Source organism: Panulirus ornatus, chromosome 55 (assembly GCF_036320965.1).
Source record: "Panulirus ornatus isolate Po-2019 chromosome 55, ASM3632096v1, whole genome shotgun sequence".
NCBI classification, from domain to species: Eukaryota; Metazoa; Arthropoda; class Malacostraca; order Decapoda; family Palinuridae; genus Panulirus; species Panulirus ornatus.
Window position 1 is genome coordinate 31497158 of NC_092278.1, and position 16808 is coordinate 31513965.

Genomic DNA, 16808 nt, shown 5'->3' on the forward strand with positions numbered 1-16808 from the left:
AGACACATGGCACTACGTGAGGATCCCTGAGACACATGGCACTACGTGAGGATCCCTGAGACACATGGCACTACGTGAGGATCCCTGAGACACATGGCACAACGTGAGGATCCCTGAGACACATGGCACTACGTGAGGATCCCTGAGACACATGGCACTACGTGAGGATCCCTGAGACACATGGCACTACGTGAGGATCCCTGAGACAAACGGTACTCCTAAAAGACTCCTACGGAACATGACATTAGAGAGAGAGAGAGAGAGAGAGAGAGAGAGAGAGAGAGAGAGAGAGAGAGAGAGAGAGAGAGAGAGAGAGATGACTTCCTCGTAAAATACCCCACCGAGAACCCTCGAGACACGCCACTCCCTTGAGGACACACCTAACCACGCATCACGACATCCCTTGATGGCGTGCGCCACAGACGGTGTTGCCTGCCGACACCAGCCCCACAAGCAGGGGGTCAGGGAGACGGCAGCGTCCCCCTCGACCGTGCCGGAGCATCTGGCTGACACACCCGAGTCAACACCTTTACCCTCATCAAATATTAGCCTCGGGAGATGAGTGTGCCAAACACCAGCGAGGCTGTCGCGCTCGGGATGATGCGGTACTAACGCCGTCTTTACGACACCGCTGCGACGGCAGATTTACCGATCACACACATACACACGCACACACACACACACCAGCCTAGGAGCACAAACGCGCGTGTCCGTACAAACCGTAAAGGTCGGCGCTACAATCACATCCGGGGTAACAGAGGCTTGCTTAAATGTGATGGAAGACGGTGCTTGCTCCCCAAGCGGCCCACTGACACCACCGGTACAGTGAGGTTCAGAGCTGGTCGGGTACGCCATACCTGGCCACACCAGTGAGGGAAATCCAACCCACATCAGCGCATACGGATGGCGGCAGAGCCATCCCAACCACTGCGATGGGTCATCAATAATTATAATAATAATTGTAGGGCATTACTTTCTGGTGTCTGTGTAGATAATGCCTCATTAACCCCTTCCTATACCTGCCGTGCTCTATGGACGATCTGTATCATCAAGCCAAGGCTGTAGATAAATGAATACACCAATCATGATCATTATCAATATCATAATTTTCATTATTAGCATATAATAATACTAATAACAATAATAAAAATTATAATAATAATAATAATAATAATGATAATAATAATGATAATAATAGTAATAATAATAATAATAATAATAATAATAATAATAATAATAGTAATAATAATAATAATAATAATAATGATAATAGTAATTATCATTATTATCATTATTATTATTATTATCATTATCATTATTATTACCATCATCATTATTATATCATAACTATTTTCATTATCACTGCCATGGACATAAGTTTGCCGCAGTAATTAACGCTACGTCTCCACGACTAAATTAATTAGGCGCGTGGCTGTCAACACCTCCCTCATCCTGGGAGAGGTAAGAAACACGAGCAACTTGCAGAGTGTTATCATCAGACACTTGAATTCAACTCGTAAATGACACCATACAACCTCCATCTAATATACTTACGTTGATAACACTGGGGAAAATAAAAGACAACGTTTGGCGACCATGTTTTCAATATCGCTCAAAGTTGTCAACACTGTATTTAGCAACTGATAAACATCTTAAAGCATTTACATGTGATATTAAGAGACGTATTTCTCGAAGCATTGGTGATGTCACCTTCAGGAGCAATCCCCATCCCCAGCACCCGGTGTTGGTGATGTCACCTTCAGGAGCAATCCCCATTCCCAGCACCCGGTGTTGGTGATGTCACCTTCAGGAGCAATCCCCATTCCCAGCACCTGGTGTTGGTGATGTCCCCTTCAGGAGCAATCCCCATTCCCAGCACCTGGTGTTGGTGATGTCACCTTCAGGAGCAATCCCCATCCCCAGCACCTGGTGTTGGTGATGTCACCTTCAGGAGCAATCCCCATTCCCAGCACCTGGTGTTGGTGATGTCACCTTCAGGAGCAATCCCCATTCCCAGCACCCGGTGTTGGTGATGTCCCCTTCAGGAGCAATCCCCATTCCCAGCACCTGGTGTTGGTGATGTCCCCTTCAGGAGCAATCCCCATCCCCAGCACCTGGTGTTGGTGATGTCCCATTCAGGAGCAATCCCCATTCCCAGCACCTGGTGTTGGTGATGTCACCTTCAGGAGCAATCCCCATCCCCAGCACCTGGTGTTGGTGATGTCACCTTCAGGAGCAATCCCCATTCCCAGCACCTGGTGTTGGTGATGTCACCTTCAGGAGCAATCCCCATTCCCAGCACCCGGTGTTGGTGATGTCCCCTTCAGGAGCAATCCCCATTCCCAGCACCCGGTGTTGGTGATGTCCCCTTCAGGAGCAATCCCCATCCCCAGCACCCGGTGTTGGTGATGTCACCTTCAGGAGCAATCCCCATTCCCAGCACCAGGTGTTGGTGATGTCACCTTCAGGAGCAATCCCCATCCCCAGCACCCGGTGTTGGTGATGTCACCTTCAGGAGCAATCCCCATCCCCAGCACCTGGTGTTGGTGATGTCACCTTCAGGAGCAATCCCCATTCCCAGCACCCGGTGTTGGTGATGTCCCCTTCAGGAGCAATCCCCATCCCCAGCACCTGGTGTTGGTGATGTCACCTTCAGGAGCAATCCCCATTCCCAGCACCTGGTGTTGGTGATGTCACCTTCAGGAGCAATCCCCATTCCCAGCACCAGGTGTTGGTGATGTCACCTTCAGGAGCAATCCCCATTCCCAGCACCCGGTGTTGGTGATGTCCCCTTCAGGGGCAATCCCCATTCCCAGCACCCGGTGTTGGTGATGTCCCCTTCAGGAGCAATCCCAATCCCCAGCACCCGGTGTTGGTGATGTCCCCTTCAGGAGCAATCCCCATCCCCAGCACCTGGTGTTGGTGATGTCACCTTCAGGAGCAATCCCCATTCCCAGCACCTGGTGTTGGTGATGTCCCCTTCAGGAGCAATCCCCATTCCCAGCACCCGGTGTTGGTGATGTCACCTTCAGGAGCAATCCCCATTCCCAGCACCTGGTGTTGGTGATGTCCCCTTCAGGAGCAATCCCCATTCCCAGCACCCGGTGTTGGTGATGTCACCTTCAGGAGCAATCCCCATTCCCAGCACCCGGTGTTGGTGATGTCCCCTTCAGGAGCAATCCCCATTCCCAGCACCCGGTGTTGGTGATGTCACCTACAGGAGACATCCTCATCCCGAGCAATGGTGAAAAAAAAAAATGGGTATCACACGGCAACAGACCACTGGGGTCTTTCGAGGCTGTGTGTGTTTGTGGACGTGGTCAAAAATTCAAAATTTAGTCTCGTGGGAGAAGGGCAAACACTTACTTCAGAGAGGGAAAAAAAACCGGCAAACGTTTCACGTAACTAATAATGTTAGTCGTGGACACCTGGAGCGAAATATTCATCACGTCTTTTCTTAAGGAAACGTACGGTCGTGCTCTCAACCATACGCTAACGAACCTGTCGAAGTACTTCGCTTCAGCGAGTGAAACCTCACGAATATCAAGCTTAGAGCAAGTGCTTTAATACTGTGATTATCGAGGGTTTTGATCATCCTATATACCTGATGTGCTTTAATACTGTGATTATCGAGGGTTTTGATCATCCTATATACCTGATGTGCTTTAATACTGTGATTATCGAGGGTTTTGATCATCCTATATACCTGATGTGCTTTAATACTGTGATTATCGAGGGTTTTGATCATTCTGTATACCTGTATTAGATCATCATCTCTTAACCTTCTCTCTTCTCAGTTGAAACATAATAATTCCAGTCGCTTCGTCGGCTTTCATAAGCGTTACTTCTCAGTGTCGGAATCATCTTGGTAGATCGACGCTGTGCTTTCTATTCCGTCTGTCTTCTTTTCTTTTTTAAAGCAAATTCACCACAACCGAAGACAACAGTCAGGATGGGGACACACCAATGCCTTGTAAAGAGTGAGGTTGACGTCCCCAACCTTAGATTCGAAATCCTTGCCAAAGAATCCAAGGATTTTATTCGCCCCTTTTTCTACTGCTTCTGTGAACCGCACACTTGGCTCTTTAAGTCACCAGAGATCATTTAAACTTCCGTCTACTTCCTCATTAACCTGAGGACAACACGAGCCAGGCGGACGAACATCAGCCACGTGAATACCCTCCACTGTGGGAGGGTGAGGTTAGGTCATGACCGCTCGCTATCATCCACCTCTACACCCCCACACCCACACTGCCTCGAAGATCAACTCACACAGCATCTGTTAGTACCAACTCACACTCACACCACACGGAAATGTCTGTTTTAGGTTTCTCTTGTTAGTCTTGGGTGCTGGCATCAACCACCTTAAGTCACGGAGGTTAATGCAAGCTTACGGTACATCCATGCCTCGACCTCAGGTGTTAAGTCTCCACACTGCCTTACTTGATCCTCATCATCCAATGGTTTCCACCTCAAGCCTTGAAATATCTGAAGGCACCACCATATGCTTGCCGCAGGTACCCTAGCATCGATCACCGCCACACCAGGCCCCCTCTCCCGCGCCTGACGACGACATCAGGGGGAAACCTTCAGCCGTAGCTTTATACTTGTATGTCATCTTCCCTGTAGTTTACATGACACCCCCAGCCGCTCTGTGGCTTATATGTCATCTTCTCTATAGCTTATATAATAACACCTGCACTTCCCTTGCCCTGCGGCTTTCACGTCACCTTCCCTGTAGTTTATACGATAACCAGACCGCTCTACAGCTTCTATGTCACCTTCCCTGGAGGTTGTACACTTTCTCTGCGATGCCACTTGACCCAGTAACACTCTCCCTACATGTGAACCACTTTCCCTGACATGCCACTTGACCCAGTAACACTCTCCCTACATGTGAACCACTTTCCCTGACATGCCACTTGACCCAGTAACACTCTCCCTACATGTGAACCACTTTCCCTGACATGCCACTTGACCCAGTAACACTCTACTTACATGTGAACCACTTTCCCTGACATGCCACTTGACCCAGTAACACTCTACCTACATGTGAACACTGTTCGTGGATTCTTAGAAGGATACATTACTTACACTGGACGACCGAGTTGACAGACAGCATATGAGGCAGCAGCAAGTGATCTAGGAACACACTTGATCTCCGGAGACGCTGTTTGGAGAACACTCAAGATGGCTGGCCACATCGACTCACCTTACAGCAAGTGCCACAGCCTTTATACAAACACTCACGCCACAACACGAGGGGGCCAGACTAAACACATTCATGGACTGTAAAGGAGGGTTGGGTTTGAGGGACTGACTTAAACACACACACACACACACACACACACACACACACACACACACACACACACACACGAACAAAATACAGACTTGCTACTGAGAAGCCAGAGGGGCTTCTAAGACATGCCTGGCTTCATAAAAGACAAGAAATTTAGTATAAGGTCAACAATCAACAGCTAAACTCATGACAAAAAGGAGGAAATGGATATCATAAAGGAGGGAAACATCAGACTCACCTGGGGATCACAGGGTTCTGAAAGACTCACCTAGGGATTATAGGAGTCTTAAGGACTCAACTGGAGGATGACTGTAGTAGACTGAAAGACTCACCTGAGGACTACTCTGGGTCTGAAAGACTCATCTGCTGCACAAGAAGGACTGAATGGTTAAGGTTTACTTGAGGTTGAGTGAGGAGTGCAATACTTACCCGGGCTGGGGTGAGAGCCCAGACACTCACACAGGGAAGGCTAACGCAGGGACTTCCCAGGAGAGAATAAGGACTTAAAGGAATACACAGGAGAGGGTGGTGAGGACGATGGGACTCTACTGGCAGGAGGGTGGGACTCAATTGGAACACTGCTCGGAACTAAAGGCCTAGCTAGAAGAGGACTCTATGAGAGATACATGGATTCAACCCAGGATAAAAAGGACATTATGGCCTGGCAGGAACAAAGGACTTGAGGGGCTCGACTGGACTCTTAGGGACAAAGGACTGTGGCTTGAGGGGCTCGACTGGACTCTTAGGGTCAAAGGTTGCGAACCTCTCGTGATGGAAACTCAGGGGTGTCGATGAAGGATGCGTGGGACAGAGGGTTGTGGGTGTACAATTCATCTTGGGAAATTGTAGGAACTCCGGTGAGACACTCACAGGGAGAGGACACAACTGTGCCTCAAGCTCATTGTGGCAGGAGGAACTGTCTTCCAGCCGACTGAGGACCAGATGAAGGACTCAACCAGAGAGGTCTGGATGATGGGCTCACCCTGAGAGGTGCGGGAGAAGGGACGAGGAATCCACCCGCGGAGGACCGTGGGTGGGTGAGGGAATGACCAGGGAGGACACGCAGGAACAAGGCTGACGCAACTCTCTGACAGGACTTAAGGACTATGGGTGTGAGTCTCAACTGAACCATGCGAGGACTCTGGTTAAGGTTCACATCAGAGGCACTCAGTTGGGAGGAGTAAAACTTTGATTGAAGAATTCACCTGGAGGGACTCACCTGGGGAGGACTGAGGACTATGGTTGAGGGACTCACCTGGGGAGGATTGAGGACTATGGTTGAGGGACTCACCTGGGGAGGACCGAGGACTATGGTTGAGGGACTCACCTGGGGAGGATTGAGGACTATGGTTGAGGGACTCACCTGGGTAGGACTGAGGGCTATGGTTGAGGGACTCACCTGGGTAGGACTGAGGACTATGGTTGAAGGGACTCACCTGGGTAGGACTGAGGACTATGGTTGAGGGACTCACCTGGGGAGGACTGAGGACTATGGTTGAGGGACTCACCTGGGGAGGACTGAGGACTATGGTTGAGGGACTCACCTGGGGAGGACTGAGGACTATGGTTGAGGGACTCTGAGGATCCGAGGTGGCCTGACAGGCGAGGCAGCAGGACGGCGAGCGAAGCCTTGCGAACACTCCCCGGGCGCTCTGGACAAGGCAGGGAGCAGGTCAGTCAGTGCTGGCTTGCCAGGTACACACACCCAACCTGACCTCACTACCTCCCAATAGCAAATGTTACTGGGACAAAATCCTCATATAAACATCATACATAAACAGGCAGTACTGGTGACTGGTTCCTTAGGTACAAATTTATGTGGGTGAAAAGTGAATCAAAAACACGTAGATATATGAGGCAAGAGAAATGCTAAATTGCGTGCTATCGAATACTCCACACTTAGAATAATAACTGTATATCATCATTCAATAATCAAATAAATAAATAAGTAAATAAATGATATATATATATATATATATATATATATATATATATATATATATATATATATATATATATATATATATATATATATATATAAGCATTATATATATATATATATATATATATATATATGCTTACTGCCCCAGGAGTTCACTGTAGGAGTCTCCCACAACACTCAGAAAGCCGGTCTCTGGACCAGAGGTCATACTGCGTTGCCTGTGCATGTATGTGCGGAGATTGCAGGGCAACTGAGGGGGGTAGGCTGTCCAAAAGTCTTCTCTGTGGCAGCTGCACCGCTGCAACTAAGCAACAGCACCACGCCCTACTCATCCATACCACACCGTAAGCAACAGCCAACCCCTCATGTCAAGATAAAATCTTGCCCTTGCCTCACACTTCAGTTACCTCTACTCACAGATCCCCTCACCACCAATATATATAATGCTTACAAAACATCCACGCTAATTTAACCCAGCAAGCACCAAACAAAAGCTTCCCTAACACTTTTCAAACTCCAAACCGCCTGAAATACACACATCAGAGGCCACACTCCCTAGACAAACACGAGTCACGCTTTCTCGTTTACACTCTGGACATCTCCCAACCCTGAATCACTAGATATACTATTTGAACGTACCCTACGACCCTTTATACCTACGATAAAACTACCACAAAGAAGACATCGAACACTTATTACTCAAATGCCTTACCCTCTCCTCACATACATGCACATATAGCATCATTATACCTTATGGTCTCTCGTCCCGCCTGGTGGACGAGGCCGACTTCCTGAGTGCTGTGGTAGCTTCATAAAGATAAAATGGACTCCTAGGATATATATATATATATATATATATATATATATATATATATATATATATATATATATATATATATATGAAATATCATATTGAAATATATATGCATCAACTTTGTGCAAGCAATCAAAAAAGTTTGACTTCAAAAGACAGCTAAATTCTGTACTAAATCACTAAATGTTTCAAACTAAACAGCACACTGAAAAGCAAGCATGAGCAAGTATGTAAGGCACCAGATACAGCAGCCATGCGGACGCACATTGCAGGCGGGGCAAACTCACTAGCATAAACTACTCACAGCCCAACATCCATTATGGTGTAACGCTGTGCATATCCTGTATTACGTAAGGAAAGTTATACCTGGCAAACAGAATTTTCCCTGTCGTGTTACAGGAATTTGTGATGTTAATGTGAATACTCCCTGCAATGTTAGGGAAAATACGCGTATCGAAAAGTCCACATTCACGACAACCGCAGGGGGGAAAAAGGAGGGAGGGGCACTGCTACACTCAACAGTGACTGCAATGTGAGGAAAGAGACCTACACCACATCAACGTTCACTGTAATGCTAGGTAAAGATGGACACTGTACTACCATTCACTGCAATCTTAGGGAAACATGACTACTATACTAACATGCATACTACATCAACATTAGTCACAATGACTGGGGGAAAAGCATAGTAAAGGTGAACATTCACTTTAATGCTTGCATACATTTACCAGCATATATGGGGAGGATGAACAGTTCCTCTAAAAGGTCAGATAAAACTATATATATATCATACGATTTCTTTATAATAAACCCAAGACCTTCTGAAAGGATCTATTTTTTTGTTTCAAGGGCTCCAGCAAGGTCAAAAGTCTGCGTTACACTCAGTAGCAGGGACAGGATGGACTCCTTTGAAAGAAGGAAGTTCTTTGACGCAACTGTGCTTCGTAAAGTGAACTAACGATGATACAACCTCGCTAGAGATGACGACGTCTCCCTCGCAACGTAACCACGAGAAGCAGGACTCCGGTGGAAAGAAATGAAAGGTGGTGAAAAAGCCTTGCGGAAGACGAAGAGTGGCAACAGAGGCGGGGTGGATCTTACGGCAGCTGAATTTCTCAAGAAAGGAGACGACTGTGTTGTTAATTAGTTTATGAGCATTTTACGAGGTGTATATGGTTCATGGTGAAGTACCCGAGGATTGGCAGAGCGCCTTCATAGTGCCACTGTATAAAGGCAAGCTTCTGTGAGCGATGCAGCGCCCATACACCCCTTCTCTGAGGCCGGTTCTGTGATCAATGTAGTGTCCTTAGTCCCCTTCTCTAAGCCTGGATCTTTAGGCCTTATAGTGCCCTGAGACCCCTTCTCTGTGGCTGGTTCTGTAGGCGGTGTAGTGTCCTGAGACCCCCTTCTCTGTGGCTGGTCATGTGGGCGTTGTAGTGCCCTGAGACCCCTTCTCTGTGGCTGGTTCTGTGGGTGGTGTAATGCCCTGAGACCCCTTCTCTGTGGCTGGTTCTGTGGGCGGTGTAATGCCCTGAGACCCTTTCTCTGTGGCTGGTTCTGTAGGCGGTGTAATGCCCTGAGACCCCTTCTCTGTGGCTGGTTCTGTGGGCGGTGTAGTGCCCTGAGACCCCTTCTCTGTGGCTGGTTCTGTGGGCAGTGTAGTGCCCTGAGACCCCTTCTCTGTGGCTGGTTCTGTGGGCGGTGTAGTGCCCTGAGACCCCTTCTTTGTGGCTGGTTCTGTGGGCAGTGTAGTGCCCTGAGACCCCTTCTCTGTGGCTGGTTCTGTGGGCGGTGTAGTGCCCTGAGACCCCTTCTCTGTGGCTGGTTCTGTGGGCGGTGTAGTGCCCTGAGACCCCTTCTCTGTGGCTGGTTCTGTGGGCGGTGTAGTGTCCTGAGACCCCTTCTCTGTGGCTAGTTCTGTAGGCGGTGTAATGCCCTGAGACCCCTTCTCTGTGGCTAGTTCTGTAGGCGGTGTAATGCCCTGAGACCCCTTCTCTAACCTTCCATGGATGGCCGTCTTTCCACCACCGTTCCAGACCCCCAGGGACTCGGGGATGACACCCGCAACACTCGTTGCTGCTCTTTCCATCGCGTCTGGGAAGAAGGTACAGAGTTTTCTGGCTGCCTGTCTTATCTTTCTTCCCTCACTTCCATACCGCTACTTCAGGTACAAATCATCACTATCTAGGATAGTATTTACGTTGCCACATCCCTCATACGTCATTCTACGCTCTTCATAGTCTTCCTATCTCATTCTACCTTCTCTATGTCCCTCACACTTCATTCTATCCTCTCTGTATTCTACCTACCAAATTCTGCCCTCTCTACGTCCATTATACTTCATTCAACCTTTTCTATACTGTTCCCATCTTATTCTTATCCTTACAATATCCTTACCATATTCTCCCCTCTCTATATTCTATTACCTCATTCTACCCTCTCTATGTCACTATTAACTCATTATACCCTCTCTATATTCTTCCTACCTCATTCTGCCCACTCTATATCTTTCCTTCCTACTACTACACTTATATACTTTTTCCATCACTTAAACTGCCTGTGAAGAACCCGGGCAAGTGGGCCAAATCTTCAAGACTTATGATGGACCAAGTTAATTATCTGTGAAACGGCCTCACCCGCATATAGCCAAACTTCCTGGGTGTAACTTAAGTCTACAGAGGCAATGGTGGGCGCGTAGTAAAGTTGGGTTAACTCTGACGCAGACGTTTCACTGGTCTCAAGTTACCCAAACATTATCACACCGAACACAGACTTATAACCACTCTTCTCATCTTTACGCAAGGGAAGAGTTATCTGACTTTTAAAGAATTTTATCAGATAATGGTTAATGGAGATATAACTAAAGCCAAGAAATATCTCCCTGGTGTGTGTTGATGCAAGTGAGTGATGATGAGGTCGTGTAAGAGTTATCAAACAATAAAAATAACGTGCCACTCGCCACCACATGAACGAAACTGACGCTTCACCTGACGGGTCTGACTTTGGACTCGAACGAGCAAGTTTTGTCTTTTCTTAATTTCCCATCTGCTCCTATTAGAGTCTACAATGACATCGACAGTATCATTACTTTTATGGAATATCACAGTCAGAATAAGAAGAACAGGAGACATATAGTATCGCGAGTGGTTGTCAAGTTACAAGGTTATGTTGCTGCGGTAGACAGACGCACGAGCAGTTCGCTCCAGGAATGTAAATAAACCTCACCCGGCTGTGACTCTGGCTTTGGCTTCCATTAATAACATGTATGTGTCGTGCTTATCACGTAACCTTAACTGCACACTAATATCACACTAACATATACGTCCTTCTGTGATATACTGTCACGTCAGATCATCAATATTCCATCAAACATTATTTTAACAGTTTGTATTTTCATGTGTCGCCTGAACAGTGGATTTATGGCATAGTCTTGCCCCTAAACTAACGCTTTCCATGTTGATTTACCTTCTTGCCCTAATCGTCCAAATTCCAGAATGGGGTAATTGGACTGTTAATCAAGATAGGAAATATGAGTCTGTGTGTATAATTAACTAATTGTAATAACCTATTTGTACAGCACGGGGAGGTAGCCCTGCTCTGGTGGAGCCCCCCATCTCTTCCGCGTGATCATACACCTGTGCTCTATTCATTCGCTATACCAATACAGGAAAAGCACTTACCCACACCTTCATAAATAATAAAGTTTCAGCTCCTTGTTATGGCTTCCGTTTAGTTTCTGATAAAGTCTACGTACGTACCCCTCCTCTGGACTTTTTTTTATTTCTTTAGCAGACCAAATTAGAGTATATTCTAGTTCTGAAGAGTCTGCTACACGTTTCATTATCCCTATGTTGACATTAGGGTCCAGTTGCAGCCTGCTGGCAGTTTGTCTGCTTCACAATTCACCTGAGGTGAAGCTCTTGGCGTGGAATGCTAAGTAGCTAGAATGACGACTTGCAAGTCCCTCTCACACCGCTCATTTCCTGTTAGGTAATACCCATACCGAGGCACTCTCTCACACCACTGAATGCCTGACAGACTTGGTGTCTGTCCGGTTCACCTCGTAACTTCATTGCTGATCAGTTCAGTTCAGTTGTCCATCGCGAGGATTGGACTTGACAACATCGCCTTCCTTATGTTTGTATTCGTGTGGCTTAGTCAGTTGATAATGCTGATACTGTTATCAATCTCAATACAGGCCATTACCTTCCGTCTTTCTTACATCCTATGTATCTCCTTTCCCCTCCATATTCTTCCATACTGTCTACACTACCTTTTCCCCAACAGTTCTCCTTCTGTATTCTGAATACGACTGTCGCAAACCTTCAATCTCTGGCTTGCTGCTATCTGAATCCTGGGCACCTCAGTAACACACGTCTTCGGCTTCAGCTCCACATTCGTCCCCAGTCCTCATCCTCTGATGATCAATCATTTACATCTCACTAATACATAAGACTACTGATAATGGTCTGCTGTTGGATACAGACTCCCTTCCCATTTGTGGTTGTGTCACTTTAACTTCCGTGTGGCCGAGGTAGCCGGACACCCAAAACCCCTACCGGGCTCCTACAGCGGTTCGCATCCGACCTATGGTGCACACACACACACACACACACACACACTAACTACATTAGGAGGGTAAAGTCCCCTACAGTGACGTTTTAACGTCAATGAAGAGAAATGTGTAGTAGTATCCTTCTGGGACCTTCAGCCACGAAAGGGGTTTCTCACTGCTCGTGCGGGGAGTGGAACCTCATGCATCAAGAGGGCCCCCATCCCCTCCCCCCCCCCAAAAAAAATGGGGGTTCTAGGGAGGTTATGTAATACTTCCACCACATCGTAACTTGGAGGTGTGGTCAAACGACCTACGGGTGTGGCTAGTCTTGAGCCAGAGCGGACGAGCACCACAAGATGGGGGGGAACTCTGTACTTTCACATTCGCTCAAGTCATTACGTAGTACACGCAGCAGAGGCAGTGTTTCTGGTCTGGCTGACGACGGCGAGGGGGAAATGTCTACTTCCTGGCTGGGCGACACGTCTGGACTATCATAATACGAAAGTACCAGAAGAATGCTAGTCAAGGATGATGGGAATATCTAAGGGGAAAATATTATGAGGATGATGAGGATACGGTATCAAGAAAATATCATGTTAAAGGATGAGTGGGTCTAACACTGGAATCACGCTAACGGATGAAGGGGAATATCTGAGGACCTGTCACGCTGATGATGAGAATATTCCCCACAGTGATACAGGAGGGGCTAGTGTCATCTACACCAAGAAGATCTGTCTCCTAACCTCCACTTATCTTCCTCTGCTCTGCCTACCGCTCTCTCAGCTCACACATTCCATAACTCTTCTAATCACAGAAACTCCTGCCGTGAGGCCGTGGCGTCCGCTCACCCTCAGGCTAAGGTCATCTATGCTTTATAAGACTTTACCTTACATCACAGGGAATAGATGAACTCTTCCCCATACACATGGCGGAGGAACTCCAAGCCCCTGACGTCCTCCATCGTTCATGATCTGGAGCAAATCATCATCCACTCCACCCATGTTCCTGGCCTCTGTGGCCCTTCTCCTGACACCCTGGATCTCTTCTTAACTTCTAATCCTTCGCGTTTGTAGTCACCCAATATGGCTTCCCCAGGCCGTTCATCCGACCACGCTCGTGTGAATGTATCTCTATTAACCGCATCTCCAGCATCCCCTTTTAAGACAAGTTTTGGCACCTTAATGACGATGAATGGAAGGACCTGCGAATTTCCATTTCTTTTTTTACTTCCCTTGGGTAGATTACCGTCACCTCCTCTGCCGATGCTTTTGTCTCTAGTCGAACGTATAGCAGAGGTTATTGGGACTGCAATGGAAGCATATAATCCCCTTTTCCTGAGGGGATACCTCCTCTCCCAATAAACTGTTCAACTGTTCCTGTTCTGAGGCCATTCAGGCAAAGGATCAGGCATATCGGGATTGGAAAAACTCTAATTCCCCCGACTCTCATTAAGCATTTAACTCTACCCGTAATCACTGCATGTACGCTCTTCGTGAAGTAAAGCGTTCCTTTATCTGGGGGACAACCTCTGTTCTCCATCCACAAAGAGGGCTTTCTGGTCCCTGGCTAAAGGCTCCTCTAACAACCTCTGTCACACTACTTTTCCTTCACTTTTCCGTCCTGACGGTACAACTGTCACTGTCTCTCCCAAATGACAAGGCAACACGAATTCTGATTCCTCCTCTAACTCTGTCATCGCTAACTCTAACATTCCCTCACCCTCCTGGTTTCCTCCTCCCTGTGATCTCTTTTCGTTCCACACGTACTTCTCTCTCTCTCCCTCTCTCTCTCTCTCTCTCTCTCTCTCTCTCTCTCTCTCTCTCTCTCTCTCTCTCTCTCTCTAAGACACAAGCAAGACTTCTGAACCAAACAGAATTCAATCTCAACGTTGAAATTGGGAAGCTTGCTTGCGTTTGCTTCTAAACGGCGCCATGCATTGGCTTATTCCATTCCAAAGCACGGACACCGTTCTACCCTCTCCGACTATAATTCTACTGTTCTGGCATCAGTTATTTCCAAAGTCTCTGAGTCACCCACCATGTCCCATATCTTCACACTTATTGAATCTCATTATCTTGATAATAATCGGTGCGGCCTTCGCAAGGCAAGATCCACTGGTGATATCTTTCTCCTATCTTAGTAATGTCTGGTCGTCATTGCTGAAACATTGTGGAGAATTCTACGAGTTGACCTTGGATATATCAAAAGCATTTGACAAGTTACAGCATCGGGGGATCCCAACTCCATGCTCCCAGTTCAAGTTCCCTCCAACTACGCGGTATGAAGTGGGCGTCAGTTTGCCTCGTTCATACACAAAAGGGGGTACGACGGGGGCGTAAGGCCGTTCCAGACGGTAACCATGAAGAACAAGGTAGACGTCAGTTTCACCCATCCCCCAAGAAGCATAAGGAAGGTCCCTTCCCCGTCCGGGAGACCACGAGGCACGAGGTGGGCGTCATTTCGCACCCTCTCCCACCAGAAGGCACGAGGAGCGCGTCAGTTAGCCCCTACCCACCATGAGGCACCAGGCGGGCGTCAGTTCACCCCTACCCACCAAAGACACGAGATGGGTGTCAGTTCGCTCCCCACCACTACCCACCATGAGCGTAAGTTCACCCGCTAACCACCATGAAGCCTGAGATGGGCGTCATTTCTCTCTCAACACAACTATCAAGAGGCAACAGGTTGGCGTCTTTACCTTCTGGCTCCAAAGGGCACAGGGTGGGCGTCAGTTCATCCCCCACCCTCTAGTGGGTACGAGGTGGGCGCTAGTCCTTCCCTCGCCCATCCGCCAGAGGATACAAGATGAGCGTCAGTCCACCCCCCACCCATGAGGGGGTAGCCAGGTAGGCATCCGTCCCACCACGCAGCAGGTGAGCATCTGTTCCTCCGACCCACCAGTGAACACGAGGTAGCGTTTGTTTCACCACGTCCCCACGTCCCCACACCAGGAGGCGTGAGGTGGACGTCAATTGGCCCATCCCCACCAAAGGGCACTGGGTAGGCGTCAATTCCAACCCCCCCCCCCCCTCCCCACACAACGATTAGGATGCACGAGGTGGGCGTCAGCTCCCTCCTCCCCAACACCCGCCTTCCTCCGCTTCAACACTGTCAACAAGCAACATGGATAACAAACAACCTTGGAACCTCATCCTTCTCCTGGATGTAAGGCGCCTCACTTGGCTGATGATAACAGAACACACTAAATGCATGCATGCCCACACCTCTGGTCTCTTGGTGCGAGGGAGGTACATCGTACACTCGCTACACGAATAAGCACGACACAGCCAAGTCTAGTTATTTCTCTGGTCTCAAACTCACCAAAGAGTGAAATACATTTTCTGTAACAATAAAAAAAAAAGAATCACTACACATTCACATTTGCTTTTTATTAAAGAAAAGCACAGACCATGTGTGCTTCAAGTATTTAGAAATACGAAGATAAAAACAGAGTTAAACACGAGAGCACAAGGGAGGATACTGGTGAAAAATGTCACCTTGGTTGGTGGCAGCGTATCGTGAAGCCTCGACCACAAGTGTCTCTTACCTCTGTCCACGACGACAACAAGTGCCGCGCCTTCCCCCACGCATACGCCAAAAGTTTCCCAGCGCTGGTGGTGGCGTGTGGCCTCAGGGCCCCAGTGTGAGTAGCAGCAGCTCAAGCCAACTAAATAACACACTTACTGGGTAGCTGGGCTGTGTTATTCCCTCGACGGTCTTGGGCACACACGCAGCACTTGAGTTTGACCCGCTTCAGCAGAGACATGTAGAGGCCGGTAGCGCTCCTCCCGGCCAGGTGGCGGGGTCACATTAGGTCACACGAGGGGCTAACAATACCCACATGACCCGACAGTGACCCATGGTATGTGCGAGATGAGGCTGGCCCGTCACGGGAGGAAGGCAGAGTAATAATCATGGTCTGCACAGTGCATAGTGTGAGAGGGTCGGTCGAGGGGTTGTGTATATGACACGTGTGACGTCGGGCTGGGTCAGGGGCAGGGCAACGCACGCTGCACTGTCTCACGCGCCTTACTCCCGTAGCAGGAGGCACATGGCGTGGCGTGCCGCATGCAACACTCGCCCTCCCCGGTTCAATACTGACCAGACGGACTGCTGACCCTCCTGACACGCCGTCCTCCCAAGAAACACTCCCACTCTACGCTACGCTACTCCCACTTGGCACGCACGCTAACCA

At 48.2% G+C, this 16808-nt stretch overlaps 1 protein-coding gene across 1 annotated transcript in view; it reads right to left on the reverse strand.

Annotated features, from left to right (window-relative positions):
• The window catches only part of Orp8 (Oxysterol-binding protein-related protein 8), a 446356-nt gene that overhangs the window by 267046 nt on the left and 162502 nt on the right, over nt 1-16808 (reverse strand). Inside the window, 1 exon segment of the mRNA XM_071692826.1 lies at nt 6847-6954. Within this exon segment, the coding sequence (XP_071548927.1) occupies nt 6847-6954 (108 nt within the window).